Source organism: Anguilla anguilla, chromosome 9, assembly GCF_013347855.1.
Source record: "Anguilla anguilla isolate fAngAng1 chromosome 9, fAngAng1.pri, whole genome shotgun sequence".
Classification (NCBI taxonomy): Eukaryota; Metazoa; Chordata; class Actinopteri; order Anguilliformes; family Anguillidae; genus Anguilla; species Anguilla anguilla.
In genome coordinates, this window is record NC_049209.1 from 16,627,973 (window position 1) to 16,652,305 (window position 24,333).

At 43.0% G+C, this 24,333-nt stretch overlaps 1 protein-coding gene across 3 annotated transcripts in view; it reads left to right on the forward strand.

Moving 5' to 3' along the window:
- Positions 1 to 221: 221 nt before the first annotated feature.
- LOC118235910 (zinc finger protein ZIC 4-like) overlaps positions 222 to 24,333 on the forward strand; it is an 83,424-nt gene continuing 59,312 nt past the window's right edge. The window contains exons 1-2 of one of the 3 annotated variants that reach the window (XM_035433797.1): positions 247 to 292; positions 494 to 641. Coding sequence is in view for 1 of the 3 variants with exons in the window: in XM_035433798.1 (XP_035289689.1) it covers positions 639 to 641 (3 nt within the window). In the remaining 2 variants the exon portion in view is untranslated. Of the gene's footprint in view, positions 642 to 17,501; positions 17,648 to 24,333 lie in introns of those variants that run through there. The other 2 variants (XM_035433798.1, XM_035433796.1) reach the window with 2 other exon arrangements.

The window sequence follows — 24,333 nt, forward strand, 5'->3', positions numbered from 1 at the left end:
TGTGTGTGTGTGCGGGTGTGAGCACGTGTTCCTTTTGCATTGGATGTTAACTGACTGCGTGTTCAATGGCCGTGGGTTTTGGGGAGCTGGGGGGGAACCTCTCTCAACAGTTCTCCTCCAATCATTCCCCCCACTCTCAGAAAAAACCCCATCTCATCACACTTGGATGAACTTCCCAGCACTTCTCTAAATGAGCAGGGCACAGGCACTGGCCCCCCATTCACACTGCTGGGCAAGATGGAGAGGGAGAGAAGCACTGCCACGCTGCAAAGGAAGGAACTGGGGGAGAGAAGTATGAGGCAAAACTGTACGAGACAATTTTGAAAGCTAATCAATGTGGACTAAAGAGCATCGACTTGCTAACCATTATAAAATAACCAAAGTGGACTGATGATGTCACAAGCACAGCGACTGTGTCATCGCATGACTTATCCATGAGGTGTAGACTGTTTCTAAAAATCATCTTGCTTTGTTCTATTGAATGTTAAAAAAGTCCAGAAGATGTACCAAAGTGGAAGACACTTGGATGCACCGATACACTGTGATGGGCCAAGAGGGTGGAGGGAGTGACCGTGATGACCTGCATATGGTGAGGGACCCAGAGCTCAGGAGTGTGGCCACGGAACGTTGAAGCTAAAATGGTAAGTGTGCCTTACTACCGTACAGGTGTGGGAGGGCTACACACAGTTGACTGTTCATAGACTAAAGCAAAGGCCTAAATGACATGAGGATGGCTGGCATGACATATTTACGTGTGTAGTCCAGTTATCTGAATTAAAACACAAAAAAAGCCTATAAACGCAAGTTTAATTTTACAAGATGAAATTTCTAAAACTTAAAATACTTTTTGATATATTTAAGCTATTTTCCAAAACTTCGCTCGTCGCTTTCGTTTTCGGTCGATGAAGTTCTACGCCTTACCACTAGATGTCAGCGTTTGCTGCGTTTTCATCGGCGGAAAACCCCAGAGCTCCTTTGGGAGCTGCGCTCGCTCGCACCGTGACAGCTTCGCTAGGAAGCCGGGGTGACATTTGCTTCACATAATGACACGAGCTAATTAATCATTAGCGATCCCAGAGGTATGCCAGTTAGAGAGGCTTTGCAGTGCCTTCTCCCAGCAGGAGGTCTTGGCCCCAACACGGTTATGTATGCATATGTTTAACCACCCTGCACTCTGCTAAAATGTCTTAATGTACTCCAGTTTTTTTGCATTTAGATGAGAAATTCCAGTTTAAAAAAATAATAAATCTCACACGTGACCAATTTTACAGCTTCAAATTCTCGAGTCAAAAACCAAAGTTGCATTTGGTTGTGCTGCTGTGAAGAGAAATCACATTTACCGCATGTGGTGAGGAGTTGTATCCAGACAGAGGCCTTCTTCTATGTCCATAAGCGCAGCTGATTGTGTGTCTGGGCAGGGTACTAGCGCGTGGAGGGGTGCGTAGCGGAAGTAAAGCTGTGTACCTTGTTACAGATTTCGCGACGGTGAGCCACAGAGAATGTTGTAGCTGACAAAAAATGATCTTTTATACGGAATTATGTATTGCTATTCTTCTCCAATTTTAACTTTCAGCAGAAAAGCACATTACAAGCGCAACCACGTTAAGGTCACATACTTGTCATGACGTTACGGGAGATGTTACTTCTCAAAATATGGGCTCAATACCTAGTTTTTGCACGAACGGCCAAGCAACACATTCTTGCTTAACTTCTTGTACGCTTGTTGTTTTGTTGTGATTTTTGAGTATAGAGAAGAACCCGTGCAGAATATGTTGCTAATGCTTTATGTACACAGAGTCATATATTCTAAAGCCTAGGTGAGATGTATTGGGTGAACTGCATGGAAATATAGCCTAGTTCTCTGCCTTGTGGTTCTGCATGTTATTGTAACCTCTTTCATGGCAAAACATATAAAAGAGGAAGCCAGAGCTCAAACCAGCCATGAGCAGGTGCAGCCAAAAAGTATTAAAATGACTTAACAATGAACAGGTGCAACTCTTGCACACAATAGCAAAAAATATGACCATTATTTTAACAAAAGTGGCTTTAGACTTTTGTCACAATACAGCAGGCTGATGCCACAAGAGTGCTAATAAGTTGCTGCTGTGGTTTCATTCACACTGCACCAGACACAATTACCTTACCATCATATATGCACAGCCAGGGCTGTGGAGATCTTTTGAAGGGCAGGTGCTCAAAGTGAGAAAAGGTCACACGAACCTAAAACTGTTTTATGACACCCAGCTATTGTACAAAATATATTTTACCAAAATGAATGAATGAAAATTAATGACAGTAACAGCAATATTATACATATTATTATTTTTTAAATCAAAGCAATGGGGCACATCCCATCAGGCACTTGGGGCAAAAGCGGCAGGTGTTCAGAAACCACATCTGGGCATGCATAATAAAACATATTTTTAAATTGATTTTATCCAGTCATATCAAATATTTTATTACGTTCAAACGGTCTATCACCACTCCACACAGATTGTCTATTATGCTAAAATGAGCGCTAATTTCTGCACTCTTCAGAGGAAGTTTTGAGGCAATATAAAGCAAAGCAACAAACTAGATAAAGTAATTAACGTAATTAATCACGCAAGTTGAAAACAAATTTCCCATTTGCACATAGCTTTGATCTTAAAAGGTTAAACGCAACATCAATATTTCCTTTCTGATTTCATACTTCAAAAAATTGCTCAAGAGATGGTTAACCCAAAGTGACATTTTGCCGGTGGTAAATTATTTTGCCTGCTTAAAAAGCAACAGATGATATTGCAAACACAAGGAATGCAGATCCCTGCTGGTGCGGCTAAGGAGGAGTGGGAGGCTGCATGTCAATCTGTGAGTGTTTTTAAGCCAAACAACTGGGGAAAGTATCTAAAAAAGTATGGAATTATTTATCTGCTCTGTGATTGGCTGCATCAGCCACTACTTCCGATGCGTAATTTTATGGACCAGTACACACTTCATACAAATGGCGGCAATTCACCAGCCTCATTTGAGCTGCAGAATTGGTATCTCATGGCTGGCAATGGGGGGAGAAAACTTGAAGGTAGTCTTAAAAACCTGCTGGTTTACAGTGAGGCTTTTGTGCTGAAATTAAGGCAGCTCTGACAGAAAAAGCTGGTAGAAGGTGAATTGCTCCAGTCTCCACACCCGCTCCCCCCTTCTCCCCGGTGAACGTGTGCATCATTGGTGTAGGAGGATGGGTTGTGTTTCTTTGGAACCCACTCAGACAATCAAGAAGAGTCTGGACAAGGGCCGTCTGGGTAGTGTAGAGATATAAGCACTCGCCTACCACTGCAGAGACCCAAGTTCAATCCCAGCAGCGGTACACTGCAGCGGTACTTCTGGCTTGGTCAGACGTTCCTACGAACACAATTGGCAGTGTGGGAAGCCGGTGAGGGTATGAGTCCTGATTGTTGCATTAGCGACTCCTACTGGTTGGTCGGGGGTGCCTGTTCAGCAGGGAGAGGATCTGGGGGAGATAGCGTGAACCTCCACACGCGTTACGCTCTCCCAGTGAAACTCCTCACTGTCAGGTGAAAAGAAGCGGCCGGCGACTCCACATGTATCGGAGGAGGCATGTGGTAGTCTACACCCTCCCCAGACTAACAGAGGATAGCGCATCGACCAGGACCGTGATTCACACGGGGAATTGGTATAATGATTAATTGGGGAGAAAATGGGAGAAAAATGAAAACAAAAATTGTCTGGACACCTGATGAGTTTCTGGCATGTGATGAGTCTCTGGTGTGTGATGGGTCTCTGTTATGTGATGAGTCTCTGGCATGTGATGGGTCTCTGTTATGTGATGAGTCTCTGTTATGTGATGAGTCTCTGGCATGTGATGAGTCTCTGTTATGTGATGAGTCTCTGTTATGTGACGAGTCTGGTGTGTGATGCGTCTCTGGCATGTGATGAGTCTCTGGTGTGTGATGAGTCTCTGGTGTGTGATGCGTCTCTGGCATGTGATGAGTCTCTGTTATGTGATGAGTCTCTGGTGTGTGATGAGTCTTTGGGGTGATGCTCTGCCCAGCTCCGAATCACTGCAGTCAACTGCCCTCTAGGGTTCAGTCACTGAAACAAAATCACTTCACAAAAATCTGAATGAAACTTTTGTGTTCATAATTTCTCTAGCACAAATTAGGGGGTAATACCTTTTTAAAAATAAAAAAACATGTTTATAAATAAATCAAAGGTTAAAGCCGACTTGCTTCTGAATAGCCCCCGTTTTATTAATGCCAATATCCAAACAATTTAATTACTATATCATGTACTGGATCATCAAAATTAAGTTAAATGTTTTTCCTAATTACTTATGCATTCCATCTGAAATGTATAAGAGGGCAGTATGGCTTGTAAAAACAGTGATCATTCCAGTTAAGGTTTTCGGTCAAAGTAAATGTTTTAAAATACAGAACACATTCCACAGTGTTATTTCAGACTTTCCTAACTTAGTTTCCCATTCAACAGCAGTGTTCATCAAACTCCATTTTGGAGGAGCACAGCCGAAGGAGTAATGATAGCATGACACAAAATGTATGTGGCAATACAAAATGCAAACTGTATCACATATTGTGTTTACAACAAAAAAGTCAATGCCAAAGACAATGTAATACACTGTATATAATAATGGTGGTACATATACTATACATACTATTCAATGTAATTGGGATGAAGAAGAGATGGAGCTACACAATATATTCTTAAATAACATTTTATTCTTTTATTCTTGTGTGTGCGGTGTTACACACTTCAGTACTTGGGTCTATTTTTATTTATCGCAAGCTACATAAATGGAGAGATTATACACTTTGGAGAGCCTACTGGGCTTTTCTGAAGAATGGTATTCATAAAAGGTCTAGTGGCCTCCTCACAGCATGCTTCCTTCCCTTTGAGTGGGGAAAAAACTCCTACAGCCTCTCCTTGTGTCTAATGAAATTTGACAATCACGTTAGAGGTTTGCGCCATATTTTCATGCAGGACGCCCCTCCTAAGCTCTTCTACCCAACCTGCAAGATGCCGTTTAATGGTACTAGGACATACACTGTATTCTCCATGTTCTCTTTAATCACAAAGGATTCCTTTTGCCACCATTATCTGGCCTGGGCAGTTACCATGGCGCTTTTCACCTTCAGCTTCCCCTGTGTGGGCATGAGCAACCTCTGTCCTCTCTGACCACCCTGTGCCCTCCCTATCCTCGATCTGGCCACCGTTCATGATGATTCCCCTGGACACCCGCTACAAGACCACATTTTCCCAGCAGAAGCTGTGTACAGGCTAACTGTACGCTGGATTTTTATTGGAGCAACGGAGGATCATTGCCTTCCTCGAATGTCCAATAGCGGCATTGGCTCATTGTGACATCACAGTAGTGGATTGTGTCCTAGCTACTGCCTCACCCAGATGCCCTAGATGCATATTTACGAGGCAGGCATGTCAGCAGCATTATGTTATGGAGCAGATGATTTGAAGGCGCAGGAACCTTTGATCTCAGAACGAGATCCAACCAGCGAAAGTGAAAAATCCCAGCGGATGGGTTCATCTATTTGTGACCTGCTGAACCTCTTCTCTTGCTATACCTGTCCAAGCTGCTTCAATTTTGCACAAACAAAATCGAATGCGCAAAATGAACAAGTAAACACACGCGCATGCTGATCACCCTCCCCTGTAGACAAGCGCACTTGTTTGCCAGGAACGTGTTTATACATTCGAGGCATGCGATGCGATATCTCTGCAGAAGGCACTGCTCCAATCAAGGCAGCTGCTCCAGGCAGTCAGGTTTATCAGCGCACGGCAACCTGCGCGTCCCACAGTGATGCACAGAGTTACACTGGGAGCGAGCGTGACTATCATCAATGGATCGCCGTCCTCTTGAGGCACCATTTTGAATCGAAAGGACGCTCGGCTCGCCGTCAGCGGCTCTCAGAAGCCTGAAAGAAGAGGTGCCGCTTCGGCGCCATTTGAGAACTTGATAGCGGTTTACCCATTATGAGTCACGATGTAGCAGCCCATTCATCTGCCGTCTATCACACCAAAGGCATGAAATTGCCTTTTGGAGTCAGCAAGTGGTGGATTTGTCCCAGGGCCTTGTGGATCCCGTATTTACTCACTTGTTTACGGGGAATCAAAGTGAGGCAAACTTGGTTGCGGTTCTTTTCATGGTGTCAGGGGTGGGGTGGGGGGGTTGGGGGGGGCATTTCGTATCTCTGGGAACCCCACAATTACATCTGGCACCACTCTGCATGAAGCACTGCTTGGCGGTCCTTTGTACAGGGCTGGCTTTGAAGAGCCCAGGCCTCTGTTTGTTGCATTCCCGACCGCCCCCCCCCCCCCCCCCCCCCCCCCAAATCCCCACCACACCGACCCAAAAATGAGAGGAGACAAAATGTGAAGTGTCACCTCCCGTCCGACACGAATGCGAGTGAATTTGACGCACCTAGGCGGCACAAAGCATGAAGCGCGCCGCGCGGCTTGTGGATGCCGGGGTACAGCTGCGGGCCCTGATGAAGACGCGTCAGAAGTCAGGAGGAGGGCGACGGCCTTCCTCTCCGTCCCCTGACTGCTTGCCTTTGTGGCCGACATGCTCGCTCACCTCTATTCTCTTCTCCTCAGGATCAGGAAAAGTGGAGAGAGGGGGAAAGAGAGAGAGAGAGAGAGAGGGAGGAATGGGGGAGGGAAAGTTGAAAAATGAACAATATGAAAACAAGTAAACAATATTCTAAGTATCTCGAATAAGAGTGTTAAATGCAAAAGTATTGTGACAATGACATAATTATTGTTGCTTTGGCTCTATTCTCTATTCTGAAATAAAACAATGAATAGGAGGTTAAGGTGCAGACTGTCAGCTTAGTTTGAGGGTATTTACATCCATATTAGGAGAGCAAAAGTAATTGGACAACTGGCTCTTCAGCTGTTTCTTGGCCAGTGGTGTGTGGTTGCATTATTAGTTCATGAACAAAAATGCTAACAAAAGGTCTAGAGTTGATTCTAGGTGTGGAATTTGCATTTGGAATTTGTTGCTGTTGTCTCTCAACATGAGGAACAATTAAGTGTCAATGTCATGAAAGCAGGCCATCATGAGGCTGAAAAATACTTTCAATTGTGAAGAAAAAAACCCTTTCGACCGTTGAACTGATTAAGAACACCCTCCAGAATATAGGCATAAAAGACCATAAAGAAAAGACTACACCAGCATAATCGCAGAGGGTTCCCCCTGCAAGATGTAAACCACTGGTAAGCCGCAAGAACCAAACGGCTAGGTTAGAATTTACTGAAAAGTACATGAAAAAACTGTAGTTCTGGAACAACGTCTTATGGACAGATGGGAAAAGTTTTAACCTGAAGAAAATGAAGTGTGGAGAAAGAAAGGAACTGCACATGATCCATAGCACCCCCCTCATCTGTGAAGCATGGCTGAGATTGTGTTATGGCTTGGGCATATATGACTGGCACTGGGACTGGCTCACTTGTCTTCACTGATGAAGGGACTGCTGATGGCAGCAGCAGGATGAATTCTGAAGTGTACAGAAACATCTTATCTGTGGAAGTGGAAAGTTCATAAACTGGTCAAGTCAATCTCCTGTCCTGAATCCAACTGAAAATGCATTTCAGTTGCTGAAATGAAGACTGACGGCAAAATGCCACAGAGATGGACAGGAGCTGAAGATGGCTGCTGTACAGGCCTGCCAGAGCATCACCAGGGAAGATACTCAGTGTCTGGTGATGATGTCTATGGGTTGCAGACCTCAGACAGTCATTGAATGCAAAGGATTTGCAACCAAACACTAAATATGACTTTTTTTTAATATGATCTCTTTATGACGAGATTCATTGTTTTATTCCAAATCCAAGCTGGAGTGCAGAGCCAAAACAATATATATATATGTGTGTGTGTGTGTACGGAGAGGGAGAGTGAGAGAGAGAGAGGGGGAGGGAGAGAGAGGGAGGGAGGGAGGGAAGGAAAGAGAGTCCAAAACATTCACATCATATTCACTTGGGATCACTGGTAATCAAATTTCTCTGATTCAGCTGGGTGTCATGTTAACACCAATATCCACAATCAGAGCACAGAAAAATGGGTACATGGCAGGCTTTTGACAGGCTTTTACTATGTTCTCCAGGCTCCTTTCTCAGTGCAGCTTGCACACCCCTCAGAAACACTGCTATCCTACTCTGCTTTACTGCTTAAATCCTCTCCCCTATTCGCATTACATCACCTCATTTCACCTCTCTTCCTTTTTCTGGAGTCAGGACCTTGTGAGCTGAATATTTGAAAAACAGAAGGACAGAACATCTCAACACACACTCTCAAAGCACTGCTGTACCTCGTCTTTATCACGCACAGTGGGGGTGCAGGCATGAGTTTCCAAGTATTCAAACTTTTATGATTTCATACTCACTTTCATATTCTTAACAAGCGCATCCTTAAATGAACCAAGGATTTATAAACACTTTCTCGCACGGGTATCCGAACGCACGCGCACATACACACAATCACACACACACACACACACACATTTGCAGTGCCTGTCTGCCCCTCTCTCCCCGTCGCCCCCTGGGTGAGCGAGCCAGGTCTCAACGAGCTGACTCTCCTGGTCACTCTCCCCATTAGCCTCTCAGCTGCGGCCCAGACAGATGGCGTTTTATGCCGAGCACAATCAGGACTATTCAGTGTCAGGCGGGCAGGCCCTCCCCACCTGCGCTGAGCCCAATCAGGGCTTAATGAACACATCGGGAGCCGTCTGCTCCAAATTACTCTCAGTAGGAGCTGGCCCACAGGTACCCCCGCCAATGGCCGCCAGCCAGCATCCAGCCACCGCCGCCGAACCTTCCCATCAGCCCTTATTAAAATCTGGATTTCCATCTCTACCTGTCAGCATTTCTCCGAAGGAGGGATTACTGGAAGTAACCCGCAAGTATTTGCATGTCAACTGCCCTGCCGTTTTGCGATTGCTCGTGATGGTGTTTTTTGTGCGTGGATTGAGTTGCTGGCTCACTGGACACTGCTGAGGTTCTACTCACAGATAGTATGCTTCTTAAACTTGCTGTTACCTGGGCCTGGTTATGCATGCTTTCACACATTGAATAAATATCTGCACTAGACTATGTTCTACTGGGATTTTGAATAGTAAAGTCAAACAAGGAAGCAAATTCTTTCCTATTTTATTTCTCATTCTTTTCTGATTCCAAGTAGTTGGTGTTCCCGGGTCTGGTGGCTTCCTGCATTTAGACGCTGAGCTGGCTGGTGGAAAACCTCATCAGAAGGCTGTCAGAAACCTGCTTTCCACGTTTACATGAATGGGATTCCCCCTCTGGGAGCCAACCTCACACACATATTTCGAAAAAAGAAGAGACGACCGTTGAATGGGGCGGAGCCATTTGGGAAGGCCAGAACTTCTACAAGAAATGGCCCAGTGCAGTTGATGTGGAACAGCTTGCTTCATAATTCAATCAGTCCCCAACCCCAGGCCCCCCCCGACAGGTCCCATCACAGCCTGTCATGGGTTCTGACAGGAGCAGAGACCTCCTCCGCATCTGCACCTCAATTGGCCAAGTGGCCCGTGGGCTGCTGGTGGCCCCAAACACAGCACCGGGCCGCATGTCAAAAACCCAGGAGCACACAGGAAGTGCAAATATCCTCTAATGGCCTTGATCCAGATGCATGCGCCCATAACAAAGGCCGTGTGCCTGTGTTTTTGTCAGGGGCCCACGGAAAGGAGCCATCTGAATGGAGCACAGAATTATGCATGCGCACCCGGGCCCTTTTCACATGGTAAAGAACTCCGTGGCACTCTGATAATGATCAGCCTCATTCAGTCCATTTTCTCTCTCTTCACCTTTTTCTTCCCTCCTTTAAGACCTTTAAGTGCCACTTTAGGGAAATAAGGCATCCCTGAAACAATGCACGCGATTATGACACAATGACAGGATTAAGGGGATGGATTTTGGTGCCCATTCACTTTACCCACTCGGTGAGAGCTTGACGTGAGACCTTGAATCTTGCTTGTGAGATGGCATTGCTTGGGGCTGGACATCCCCTCTCTGGATAGAGTATGTCTCTTGGCTGTTATATAACAGATTACAGAAAATGAACAGTGTGCCAGATTTGCAGCTGAAGGTTTGAGTAGTCTTGAATAATACTACTTTACTAAGGGAAGATTTGGTAGAACTTGGGGGATGAAGCTTTCTGTGTGGCTAACATGGAATAGGTCACACGGCCATACTGTCTTTGCAGAGGTGTGCATCTGTCTGTACAGGCTCTTGTACTCTCCAGTATGGTAATGCTGATTCAAGGCAGCTACAGACCAAATGAGAGCTATATGACCCCATAAAGTTTTATGCTTCCTCTTACAACAGTGCTGGCAATCTTGAGCCAGGGATAAAGCAGAGGGGAGAGAGAGATTTACACAGCACCAATCAGGAACCTTGGAGCAAGCCCACCATGTTAACGAGGCTTTTAACAGTGGTGGTCATATATGCAATTACGCTAATGTGATACTGTCGGGAAAACCTGGGGACACGTTAAGGAGCAGCCTCTGCTTTGAACTCCTGGAAAATACAATCCTGTCAAAACCTCAATGTGCTGTTCTGACATCATTCCAAGGTTTATGAGGTTTCCAGTGTTTCACCAGTTGAGCATCTGTTTGCATCCAAATGTATTTATTTATTTATTTATTTGAATAATATGTTGGTTGATGTCTGTATACATTAGCAATTGCACAAATAAACGACTTAATTATATTTAGAAGTTTGAAGAAACCCAATTGCTCAGTTGAGCTGCCAGCTAAAAGATTAATGGACAGTGTAGATTTTTTGGCAAAACGATCCACTTTGTGCAAATCCAAATCACCAGATATGGATGAGTACACCCTGACAACACTCTGGCTGATTTTATTCGAACCTTTCGTATGACAAAGGTGGCATGGGACCACTGCACAAAAAGTATGTAATCAACCAATCCTGGATGTGTGTCCTGTCAGGGCTTGGCTGCTTGTGCAAATGAAAAAGGGGTGAATTTGGAGAAGAGAAATACACTGAATGAGCCATGAATTCTGACAATTCACTTAATTACCTGTGCACACGTTCTGAATCGTTTGCTTCTCCACTGCCTCCCATTACGCACTATTGTACTACTCAAAGATTAAGCCTGCTTTGGAATTTCCCTTCTGTTTAACATTCACACAACCCATGGTTTATATGTGCTGTTTTACATATTTGACCATCAAATATTATAAAGGGATCCAAATGCTTGATATAATTATGCAAAAAATGGATCCCTTTACAAAAGTGTCTGTGGACCAAAAGTAGGCCAACATCAACATGTCTTGAGGGAAGGCAGGCCTAAGTATGTGCTCATGACCAGAGTTGCAATATAAAATTGTTCTTCTTTCACATACTGAAAGCCATTTCCCCCAGAAAATAACAGGTCCCCCCATTTCTGTCTGCCAGCAACAAGGAAAATGTCCCACATCACTATGGCTTCTCTTCGATATAATAATGAACTGAATTAATATAAGAAGCAGGATAAAGGTTCTGTAATGATAGTCTTCTGTTGAAGACTGGTTATTTCTGTGGTTTTGAATGCCATGCGTGTTTGTGAGTGTCAAACTATATACATACACAACTACACACACACACACACACATGTACTGTACATAATTTAACATAATATTATCATATGAGTAGTTACAGTTTCCTACTAATCTATCTAATTGACCCTCTTGCTCACTTCTCATTCCACATATGCTCCATCAGAAACTCCTGGTCAACCTCCAGACCATTTCCCTCATTAACAATGCAGACATCCCTTCAGTCCAAACAGACCAATGAAAAAAACGTACAAGATTAACCAATAAAATGGAAGGATTATGTAAGAACAAGGGGTTGCCAAGTCATTGAATCTGCTGGGGTGAGTGCGACTCACCATCTCCAGTCTCTTTGTCTCCACCGAGCCCCAGCGTCATACCATGATAATTTTTTATCATGTATGTATTTATTTAATCCCCCCCCACCCCCATCAGTGTGGGTCCCAGATCCTGTGCACTGAATGTCTGAAATAGAAGCCCCCTGCCCCCACCCAAGCCACAGAAGGTGCACGCGTGTTCCTCCTGCAGCTCAGCATGTCTCATCAAGGGCGGAGTCAACAGGACCCCCCCCCCCCCCCCCGCATGCGGCTAACCCGCACCAGCCTGGACGTTCACTATAAATAATGAATGCATTATCGTGCAGGAATACCTTTTTGCGGTGGGAGGGTTGGGGGTGGGGGCTTCATTCATTATTAATCCCTTTGCATGCAAACGGGTCTACTGCCTCTGTGTCTTTTTCTGTTTAAACTCTGCTTTAGGGAGTCTGTCTCAGTCTCTACCTCTAACCCTTAGCTTCTACCTCCCCCCTCCACTTCTACACATACTACCTCCACTTGTTCACCTCAATCCCTTTCCAACACATCTGGAGTGGATGGATAATCATCTGACTCCTCCATGTTCCGTTTTGATGTTAATGTGAACAAAGCTTACATTAGTTACACTAATGGATCAAGCATGCAAAATTCAGCTGTTTGGCTAGGACATCCATCCGCCTATGGTAAATCACACCTAACTGGGACTGTATGTATCTATACCTCTTTTGGAGTAATGGACAGCCTTATTTGGTCATGCTATCTACCCAGCAACATGCTGGGAAGTCCATGATTGTGCGAACAAAAGAGTCCACTGGATTATTGTAAAAGTTAAGATGATAATAGGTCGAAGTGGCTATTGATTCTTAGTGTGTATGTGTGAGTCTCAGTTTCTAAGTGTCAGTTTCTATTCTCCGTGTTGTCTGTACACTACTACTCCTTAGGATGCTGTTCTCCACAGCTCAAGTACAGCCAATCACATCCCCACAGCTCAAGTATAAGCAATCACATCCCCACAGCTGTAGTTCACCCAATCACACCACCCTCGCTAAAGTAGACCCAATCACATCACACAACTTCTCAGCTTCAGTACAGGCAGTCACATCTCCTCAGCTTCACCATACCAAAGGACTCCATCCTGAGCATTGTGCCATCTGCCTGCCTCCAGCAATGACTACGCAAGCTCAGAGGGGCCTCTGTTTCCTGGAAGGGATACAGAAACATGCATTGAACCTTTGCCCATATTACTCATCTTCTCACTCAGATATGAATGCACATAATCCCGTTTTCATGAAACACACAGATTGCCCACAATTATAACTGTCCCAGATAACAGCAACAGGGATGTATTTCAGTGGGATCTCAAGACTAAGTTCCTGATTGTGTTTTTACATATTTTCAGGCGAACATTTTTCAGAAAAACAAAGAATAAATCAGTTCTGCAGCAACAGACTATGAACAGCGTCAATGCGCATCATATACTTATGCTCAAAAGATAAGATATGAGTAGATGCAATTTGTCAAAGCCCATTCATCTATTTGATGATACAGCAGAACACAATAACTGTAGAACACTGCGGAGCCAGCATACATTTGAAAATGATATTGAATGTATTTATGACAATTCCCATAATTTGGGAAATGCAAAGATAAAAAAAATCTTCTTTCCTGATTTAAATAGTGCACACAATAATCTACGTGTTGGCAGAGACAGGTCTAGATCTGAAACTGGATCATTGGGTGCATCACCTATTACTTTTAGATCCTGCTTAGGTTAGACTTAAGTCACCAGCACCGACACGCTTGATCATTAAATCGTAGCCTAGGTGTAAATTCTTGTAAATGATTAAACCAAAGTTTAGACCAATTTTACTTAACAAATTACCAAAGCAACCATATCATTTTGCTATTTTTTGATTTAAGTAAAACCCCCAAAGGGCCCTCTAAACACTTCTGCCCCATACTTTAGCAGCAGCTGGCTGCACGGGCTGAGACTGTAAGCTCTGCTGGGGTGGACAGGGTGTCAGAAAATGGATGTGACGACTCACAGGGCCAGGTTGTGGTCTATAATGTGTCCAACATCATCAGGTTTGTAGGATTGTTTGGCTCAAAAACGAGTGTCGTTTCACTTCATTTGGAACTATTCATGGAATCTCTGACAATGATGCAATCGTACTAGGGTATGAATTAAAGTCAGTAAAAGAATTCAACCAAAAGTCCCACAGGTGGTTTAAGTCCCAGAGGTTAAAAGTTTTGAACAGTTAAAAACTGAGTTAAGTTGGTACAGCAAAACAAAAATGAGAGCAGTACAAAAATGATTGCAGAACACATCCAAGCTAATTTGGAAACAGATCACTTTTGTTTAGTGGACACTCTTATCCAGGGTGCCTTACACAGCGTAGGTTACCATACAATCCATTTATACGACTGGATATTTACTGAAGAAATTCAGGTTAAGTACCCTGAATCCTACAACCTTTGAGTTACAAGCCCAGCTCACTGATCTTCATACCTCACTGTCGCTCTGATCAAAACAAAAAGAGTACAAAACTGTGGAGGTGAGGTTTTCAGAAGTGACATATATCTGTCATCTAGCCCTCTCTAGATGATACTCATGGATCACTTCCAAAAGGACAGTATCTTCCACAATCCAATGCAAGTCTTACAATAGGATTCATTTATCTTTCTGGTCATTGGTAAAACCCCCAATACCACAGAAGAAAAGCAAAGCACAGTGGCTGTATGTATTGTCCATCATACCTGCACATTTCTGCTGCAGGCCTAAGTAAGCAGGCTAGCCACAGCTGAACACCCTCCAACTAATTCAGCACAAATCCATCCAATCAGGTTTACATGTAGCAACTGCCTATACAAAACAAAGAAGCTTGAATACATTTGCAAATCAAATCAAGCTAATTTGCAAATGTAATGAAATAATCAAGTTTCATGTTTTCTTGCATTCATTTTCTGTGTTAAACTTAACTTGAATTGATATTTTGCTAACCTAAGTAAAAGACAATAAGATTTTTTTGAAAGCAGACAGGAATACAAATTATTTCAAGTGAAAATGTTGTGAAAAGGACGTTAAGCTCATGGTCAAAGGACAGCTTTACACTACCAGAACATGTAGGACCATGATTAAAAACACTTTACCCTACACTCTTAGCAAGAGATGTACTGATATGCAAACAACCCTTCCTGACAGTTTACACAAATCATATCAATGACACTTCGACCAGTCTGCAGTCTGGTCCCTCCCTCTGGTATTAACAACATTTAATTTGCTGATGTGCTTTGATTTATCCGTTCTAGCATCACTAATTATGAATTGTGTTAACATTTTTCCCCAATGCTTTTTCTATAAGGAAGGAGTTAATAGTGAGGGGAAATGGTTAAATTCTGCCAAGATAACAGATAAATGCATAACCAATTTGGAATGACCTGAAGTGAATTTCATTTTCATGATGCAGTGTAATTCTTGTTCAGCTGACAGGAAGATTGAGGCAGGGGTACCATGTCAAAGTCACAGAATGAGTGAACTGAAAGAAAACAGGACATTTTGTTCAATTTCCCCCGCAGTACAAGCTCCTGCTGTCGTACCCTCAAATTATCTGAGGGCTCGAACTGAAATACAACATTTTGCATATTCATAGCTCCACAAAAATATCAAAATATATTCTGCATTCTGTCTTCCTGACTTATGCTCAGAAAATAAATACAGCAAATACATCTTTGCTGTAACAGTTCATCTGGAAATCTTTTTGACATTGTGTTTGCATTAAATTTACTTTATACTGAAGGCATTTAATTTGCGCTGTATATCCCGTACTTACACATTTGAAAGACCGAGAGTAATATAGCTGCGTTTCTTCAAGGATCAAATTTAGCAATTTTGTGTGTTGTCCATTGGCAATCTGGACCTCGGACTGTTCATCAAGCCAACTGCTCAAAATGTCCCCTATCAGTAATAGCCATTTTGTCAGCTTTGTCTGTTTGGATATTAAAATATAAAAAGTCTGACCCTGGTTTACAGCCAGCAAACATACATATTTACAGCCATATGTTGGCTTTGATATCAAAGAAGTTGGTGTTATGTTTTATGTCTGTTTAAATATGTATGTATGTATTTAACCTGCACTAAACTATGAAATACATTCCACCATCTGACCCGATGGCCGGCATCTTGGAACGTTTTCCAAATTGCAATACAAAAACTGACACATAAAGCACGAGTGTAAAAACACTCTCAAGTCAATCAACTGAAGGGATCATGGCGGCTGTGTGAACTACCCTGTGCTGGTGAACTGCAGTCAGCCTTTAAAATACCTTCAGCTTGGCAGGAAATTGAAATATTTTGCTGTAATGGCTGGCCAATAGCCATTGATCATCCAGTCAACATGTGGACGGTGTAAGATGAGCTTCTCTGTGGACTGCCGATGGGCTACGAAAGTATAGAAGAAAGACCTGAAATGAGAAAGGAGACACAGCTCTTTGTGGGAGTCCAGGACCTCTGTCTACTCCTCCCTCCCTCCCAAGATCCTCAAAAACACCTCCACTGTTTACTTTCCTCTCCATACAGCCAACTCCTGCAGAGTCTAAAGAAAGTGGTTCCCCATGGCACTGACCTTTGAGCTGCAGAGGCTGCTGGGAAACCGAGCTAGGTTTACCACTGCAAACTTGTATCCCACTCTTGCAAAAATATGAGTGTATTTGTCTTTTAAGGCTCAGCCCAGATATTCTGAAGGACGGCTGTAAATGCATACAGAAATTGAGAATGGTTTGCAAGAATGAATAAATAAGGCAAAGTTGAAACTTCAGATAGTACCAATAGGCCACGTCACGCTCAAACAGATGGGTAACTGTAACAGTGCATTGATTAAGTGTTTAGGTTTGGCAGGACAGATTCATAATATTTTTGTACTTTCTGTGTCATGCCCCAAAAGCAATTAACTGATAATTATTTAAAGATGCATGGACTGTTCTAAATGCTCATGTTTTTTTCTAAGCCTTGCTGACCACGTAGAAAGTTTGTATTGCAGGCTATATATTTCAGAAAGCACATTTATACATAAGGTATTGAAACTGTTCTCTATAATTTAGTTCGGATACATGCACAAAATGTTTAATGTGAATTTTTAGTACGGCATTTATCTTTTGCAAATGTAAAAATGTTATTGTATCGTTAACTCATTAAAGTAATATCGCACGCACTGATGATATAAGTCTCATAAGCAAAGATTATATTAACGTTCACATCTGGCTGAGCGCTCAACAAATGCGCACTGCGCATCAGGAAATGAACCTCATCGGTAGAGTAAGGGTAAGGGAAATACGTGATCAAGGTATGATTACTTAAAGGTATATGCGCAAGAGCTGTCCTGAAGAGATTTTCGCTGCAGGACGATAGATTTCACTTTAAATGCTATTTGCATTAATAAAAGCGTAGCATTTCAGAGGTCTTTAATAGCGTTTTCGGCATGACCCCGTGAATCCGTAGAGCTGCTTGTCCTAAATGAGCCATTCGATGATATATCTCAGCTATACAGGAAATGACATCAACGGGTCAAAAAAAAAAAAAAACGAAAGAAAGAAAAGAAAGAAATATATTACGGGACGGAGAGTTGGACATGTCCAGTACCTGTTTTCTTATTTTAAAGATATGGCGCTTCAGGTGAAGACCAAACTGCCTGTAAACGCTGAAGTAATCCTCGCAGACAGGTTGGCGCGGGGGAGACAGTGAGTCGTGTGCTGACATAATTTCTCTTTAACCGTTACTTTACTCCTTGCCCATTAAGTTCCACACGAAAGGCAGCTTTTTTTCTGACGTCTGTAACGCAATACACAACCTTTAATACAGACGACTTTAGTGAATGCTGTCCGTAGCACATTATATTTATAAACAACGACATTGGGGTTGTGTACATGTACAGTTTGTGAGATTATAGTTAAGGCGAAACGTCAGATGAAACACATTATTCCTGATACCCAATGCCTAAACCGGTTTTGTTAACGTTACACGCTGTACACTGCTATGAGATGAGTATTGTTGGATGAGGTTGTCATGCAGACCATAGATTATTGATATGTTGACGTCAGTGACAACTAGTGGAGAATCGCGTTGTTTTTGGAAACAAGCTATTCCATTGATTTAATTTGATACCTAAGAAATACTGCTTCGTTCAGTGTTACTAGCATTCACTGTAAGTGCTGAAGTCGACTCGTGAGACGATCACGTGCTTTTTATTGTTATTATAGGTCAGGGAGCACTAGAAATGGCTAGTTTGTTCCTTTATTTTTGATAATTCTCATATGAACCCATGCAATCAATGCCTTACATCCTTACTGTGTCGATCAAAGTAGTTTTAGAAAGTAATGCTGTTTTATTTTTTAGTACACTTATCTAGGAATGTGTGCTGGTACACAGGCTAAGTATGAAGATTTACTTTCAAGTTTTCCAGCTTCACAATGCTCAGTTATAATATATCTCATATAGTAATTAATGTTACCTACATACCTAGTTTTTTAAACCTCACTTATTCGGGCTTGGTCTTTACTCATTTTCTTATTTAATGTTTTTCTGTAAAACATCTTTGTGTTTCTGTAAAGTGTGCAATACAGATGAAATTAAATTAAATAGAATCTTAGTATAATTATTAATAAAAGGTAGACCAGTGATTTCTGAAATGTTCCTGTTCTTCAGAGCTGAAAGCACATGGATTGTGCACGTGTTCTTATTCACCGTTAATGTAGGCAGGGTTATTAATCTTTCTATGTTCTGTGCCAACATCACCTGCTGTGCACCTCAAAAGCTGTGCGCTGTCAGTCCCCTAGCCGCTCCAGCCAGGAGCGAGGGACTCTGGGAGCAAAGGAGAGCAGCGAGGGTGGTGTGTCCATGCTGGTCAGCAGTAATTAGCCAAGCAGGGCTGTTGGGTTTGCCCATATATTCAGTGCGCTGAAAGGCTTGGGGTGGGGGGTCTATTGACTGCTGACAGGTGCAGTGTTGGACGGGATGGCGTCAGGGGTTTGGGGAATTGAAACCAGAGACAGGACAGCTCTGTCTCCTGCTCCCGGGTCATCTCATCCCCCTGGGGGGGGGAAGGAGGGAGGGGTGTCAAACACCAAAGCAAGTTCAAGACCCTCCTTCTCGTCTACCTCGAGAGGACAGGCAGGGGGCAGAGGGGGGCAGAGGGAGGGGTCAGAATTGTTATTGTGGTCTGGCCACTAAGCCCTACCCTGGGCTGGTCTTGGGCTAGCAGGAGAATAGAGGGGTGTTGGTTTATGGTGGCTGAAGATCAGTAATGGCCAGTGAGCGAGAATGAGAGGGGGGCGGACAATGAGAGGGGGCCGCAGAATTTCACAATTTATTTGATAGCCATCCTGGACTTTCTGATGGTTCCACTCAATTAGCTAGCAAGCCAGTTTAAATAAATTTCCCTCATTATAAGTTCATTGGACAGGTGAGAATGAGTGACATCAAATGATTTACATCTTTACTAAAAGACCAAATGCTTATCTGGCCTGGTATAGTAGATATAGCCAGTGTGTTCTGGTTTCCATATCTAATAAAAAACTTACCTGTAACTTACCTTATTTGAATAATAGACAGGCAAAATCTGTTGTTATTCTGTATTGAAACCAGGGTTTCTCCTTCACTGAAATGTCTTAGGCGGGTTGCCTAAGTGTTTTTTTTAAGCCGCCTAAGCTGCCTATAAAAACAAAAAACAGAACAATTAGACAGGGTCCCAGGAATTACTGGTACTATTTAGTCGTGAATGGTACTGTATTTCACATTTTTGACTGCTTAAGACAATAAAATTAACTTAACTGGAATCCACTTAATTGCATAAAAGAATAGGACAGTAGACTGAGAGTGCCAACAACTGTGTGTCCCCCCTTTTTCCATAAGAAACCACCTGCCTTCATAAATTTTGGCGGTTTTGTATCCTTATAGGGCAATTGTCCATTTATTTTGGAGTCATCTATTGACGTTTAATGTAGGCTATATTTATAAATCATTATGTGATGTAATTGGACATTATTCTATGAAAATATTGTAAATATTTTATAACGATTCATGCAGATATGCAATCTATTTACAATGAAATGAATGGGGAATTCTACTGGGTTTTCATTAACCTGCACTGTCTTGCCTATATGTGTAGACTGACCTAAGAAATTAAATTCTGAAAAACCTTTTATGAATTTACAAGGTACAAGTAACACCAGGGACAAAAGGGATGGGGCAAACATTTTTGAGTGAATGTATAAAAATAAATACATTAAGGTGTGTTAATATCGGTTAAGGATAATATTGTACGTTTTGTGTGATAAAAATGAAAATGCATTTCAAGACAACATGCAATTACAAATACCAGTATTCCTGTAGAATGACCCCGTACAATGTGTTAATCCTTCAGTATAGGCTATATCCCCCCGCCCCCTCCTAATTCTGGCACTTATGTGTAACCCTTCAATAAATATTTAAATTCTTCCCATTTTTAATTTTGGCACATTTACAACCATCATCTCAATGCATTGTGGTGGTCTCTTGAAGAATTTATCAGAACGTCACGTTTTAAATGTAGCTAAATATAGGGAGAGAATGCCTTGAGTTGACATTGGCAGTGAAGCCGGACCGCAGTCACGCAAAGTCACCATCTAATCCCTATTTTGAGCCAGGAAAAACCCCAGAAACGATTTGTGAGAAGTGCTGGGTGCTTTCTGTCTTTGTGCTGTTTGTTAATCGTGAGACCAATATTATTATGTATTAAGGGGACAGACAGTGTGTGTTTTCCTTCGATTTGCTGAGCCATATTAAATACAAGCATCTTTGTTCAGTTTTTTTCTCGTTGTTTCATATTTTGGTGCTGTCGAGCAACAAATTGTGGCTACAGCCTTTACAAAACCGAGGCAGGCAGATTTTTTAAAATGCTCATTTTAATTTAGCATTCCTGGTGGTTTTATGAGCAGGTGTTTAACATTATGGGCAGGATGTTTATGGGAAACTTTTTAAAGCAGAATTTCTGCTTACCTCTCAACTGGCAAACAAACAAACACACACACACACACGCACACACACATGCACACACACATACATGCACACACGCACACACACACACATGCACACACACACACACACATGCACACACACATACATGCACACAAGCACGCACACACTCACATACACACACACACACACGCACACTCAAGCTGATAAAAAAAGGCACATCGATTTGTTGCTTTGTGAGACAGACATTGCCCTCTGCACCAGCTCAGGGTGTTTCTGTTGTGGTGCAGGCTGGAGGATTTCTGGCCTGTAATTATACTGGCTTAGTGTGAGCAGTAGTGCTCTGCACAAGCCGAGGAGCGGCACCGGCTCCACAGCAGCCCGCTGCCCAGCCTGACTGCTGACAGCTGGGCTGGGGATGTCAAATGGCAGCCTGGGAAGTGTGAAATCCCAGATAAAGCACAAAGCCTAAACAGGCATGAAGCTCCTGAAATGAGCAAAAATGATGGGCTCCCCTTCTGCGGCTTTCTGTGTGTGTGTGTGTGTGTGTGTGTGTGTGCATCGGTGCGTGTGTGTGTGTGTGTTTGTGAGCTGTCATTTCTAATCCTAGATTTAAAGGTCCTTATCAATCACGGTGCAACTCTAGTTGTCAAGTCGGTTTGGCTGCATTAGCAGAATGGCGTTATGTATTACTCCTCTTACCCTGCCTTTTGACATGCAACATAACTCACTGTTCTGAAAATAAAACTTTCATACGTTCTATGTGATCTCCAGCATCCTCTGTGCGTATACTGTGCTGCTGTAGTTGGGTTTATTTACCATGTGTGTTGTGTATGACTCTCGTTGTGTTGCATTGTGTGAAAAAAAAATACTAATACATTTCACTAGTGAAATAATTCCCAATATTGACGTTGTGATGGTTTTGCTTCTGTAGAAGTTAAATCGGTTCCAGGTTTTTGCACAGACCGTTATTCCTGCTTCTTAATCGCTACCTCCGCTGTTATATTCCCAAAGCGCTCTGTGTGTGGTTTAAAGAAAACACATGTTTGCAACAGACCCACAGCAAGAAAGAAACTGCTCTTCTTCTTACGCACCTTTCACTATATTTACCTTTTACTGCATGCATCTGATGTGTGAAAAAGAATCTGTTCTGACTGTCTGATCAGTTTATAATGTAAGAATCGGTTAGCAATGACCGGGGAGAGAGGAACATCCAGACTGGAGCCGGTCCATGGCTCTAGTTTTTAAAAGGCAAACCGGTTGTCACGTGTTTACCCCTTTCAGTCGATCGGGCAAAGCTTTGAGTGGGGCGAGTGTTTCCACATGTGACGCCGCAGACCACCGGGAAAGCTTTTTTTGATTAGATGAAGTGTTTTTGGCGGTGTTGATGTGGCTGATGTTTGCTTGTTTTTCATGCGTTGTTTTAAAGTGGTCTGGTAGGTAGCTATTCCTGCCCTGCTGAAAAGGTCAGAACTGATGTGTTTATGACTTTTACACGGTGCCGTTTATCCCTTATTGTTAATTAAATCCTGACAGGTGCTTTCAGAAGTTTTGAGTGTTATTAGTAAGCACTGAAATGCCTTACATGTCTCCCACACCCAACCTTAAGTGTGAAGTTTCATTTATGATAGTCGCTGCACTGGCATTGTGGTTCAGCACCAGAGTCATTTAAGTCAGTCATTTTGGGTGTGTGTGTGTGTGTGTTGGACAGTGACATCACCATATGGATTCCTACCTTGGTAGAGCACAAATCAAAAATGAGCCTGTCAGAAATCACGCTACGCAGGGACAGAGGAGGTGCTGCAGAAGTAATGTGGAAGGTATGCTATCAAGTCCCAAATTTATGTTAAGGGTGATTATTGGCTAAATTGCTAATAGTCTTCCAGTATGATACATCACATTTGATGTGCCAAATGTAGTCCAGCATCTGTAATGCACAGGTTAGCTTTAAAACAGTGTGTGAGGAATTGGTTTAATGGTATCATAATAGTTAGATTTTGTTTTATGTTTGTTAAATGCTTTTAATTTGCTGCCTTAGAGAAGAAGTAGGCAATATGAATTGGTTTCTGCATTGGTGTACAGATACTACTGTGGAACTGTATTGCCCAGAATTGCATAATACCCAGAAGAAGTCATGTGACTGAAGGTACATTCATTATTGTTTTGATAAACGGTAATGCCAAAACCCCACAATAGAGCACTCACAGTGAAAGGCATGCTTTCTGTTTACTCTGCTATTTTGGCAAGTGAATCTGCTAAGGTCACGTTAAAACCCAATGGCCAACAATAAATATTGGAAGCTGTTCTTAGGCTTGTTCAGTTGTACATAATTACAAATGCTCCTGTTTGTATTGTACTGAACACTGTTACAATGTAATCCCTTGTATATTGGCAAGAATTTAGATAATTACCGATTATTCTTGCAAAAAATGTACTATTGTTTTTCAGCATTGCCACAGTAACACATTGGTTTAGTGAAATGATAAGACAAAGCCCGGGACTAATTATTGCCCAGAATATGTAAGCTGTGCGTATTTATTTGCAAATCTATATGCTCTAGAGAGGGCTGGAGGTGAGGCCTGACTTTAGCAGATTTAGCACCATTAAACCTGGGCGCACATGGGAGTGCTTTCAAATGTAAAGGTTTAAGTGGGCTAAGAACCGATATTTTATGTGCCTATATCATAGCCATGGCACATATCTTATTTATTTTAAGCTTCAGCTTGCTTACTTGTGAAATGCCGTCTACCATTGAAATGACCCTGAACTCAGACAAACTTTTTCAGGCAAACACAACAGAATTGCCCTATGGCTGCCCCTTGTATTTTCTGCTGTAAGATAAAGGAAAAATGGCTGAATCGGCAGGTCTGCGAGTGTACCAAGCCCCACCTGATGACTTTTCAAATTCATGGACACCTTACTGCATACTGGCTGTGGACAGTGAAATCCAAAAGCTGTATCGTGCCATATCGGGTCACCCGGCGCAGGCTTCCGCTTAAGCCGGTCTGGTTACAGCTCTGCAGTGGAAAAGGGGGCAGCAGTAATCACTGACTTAGCAGCTGGTTTTAAAGAGCTCGGCCCTTCGCCTGGAAGGCCCTCCCGTGAAAACAGCTGCGGGCACTCGGAAGAAAACCAACGACTGTTGGTGCAAACAGCGACAGCCGCTGTCACTTTTTACGCGCGACGCCGCAATTCATTACCGCGGCGGCGGCGTCGGGCGCGAAGGAACGGCTCCTCTGCGTCGTATCGGCATCCAGCCGGCCCCCCGCCGAGAGCAGCGGCAATTATCACCTTGGAGGAATGTGGAAGCCCGGTGCTAAATTCCCCCTGACCCCTCCGCGGAGGAGGTCAGAGGGCGGAGCCCCCCGGGGGCCCGTGGGCAGTGAGCGTGGGATCCTCAGTACCGGGGAGCCCT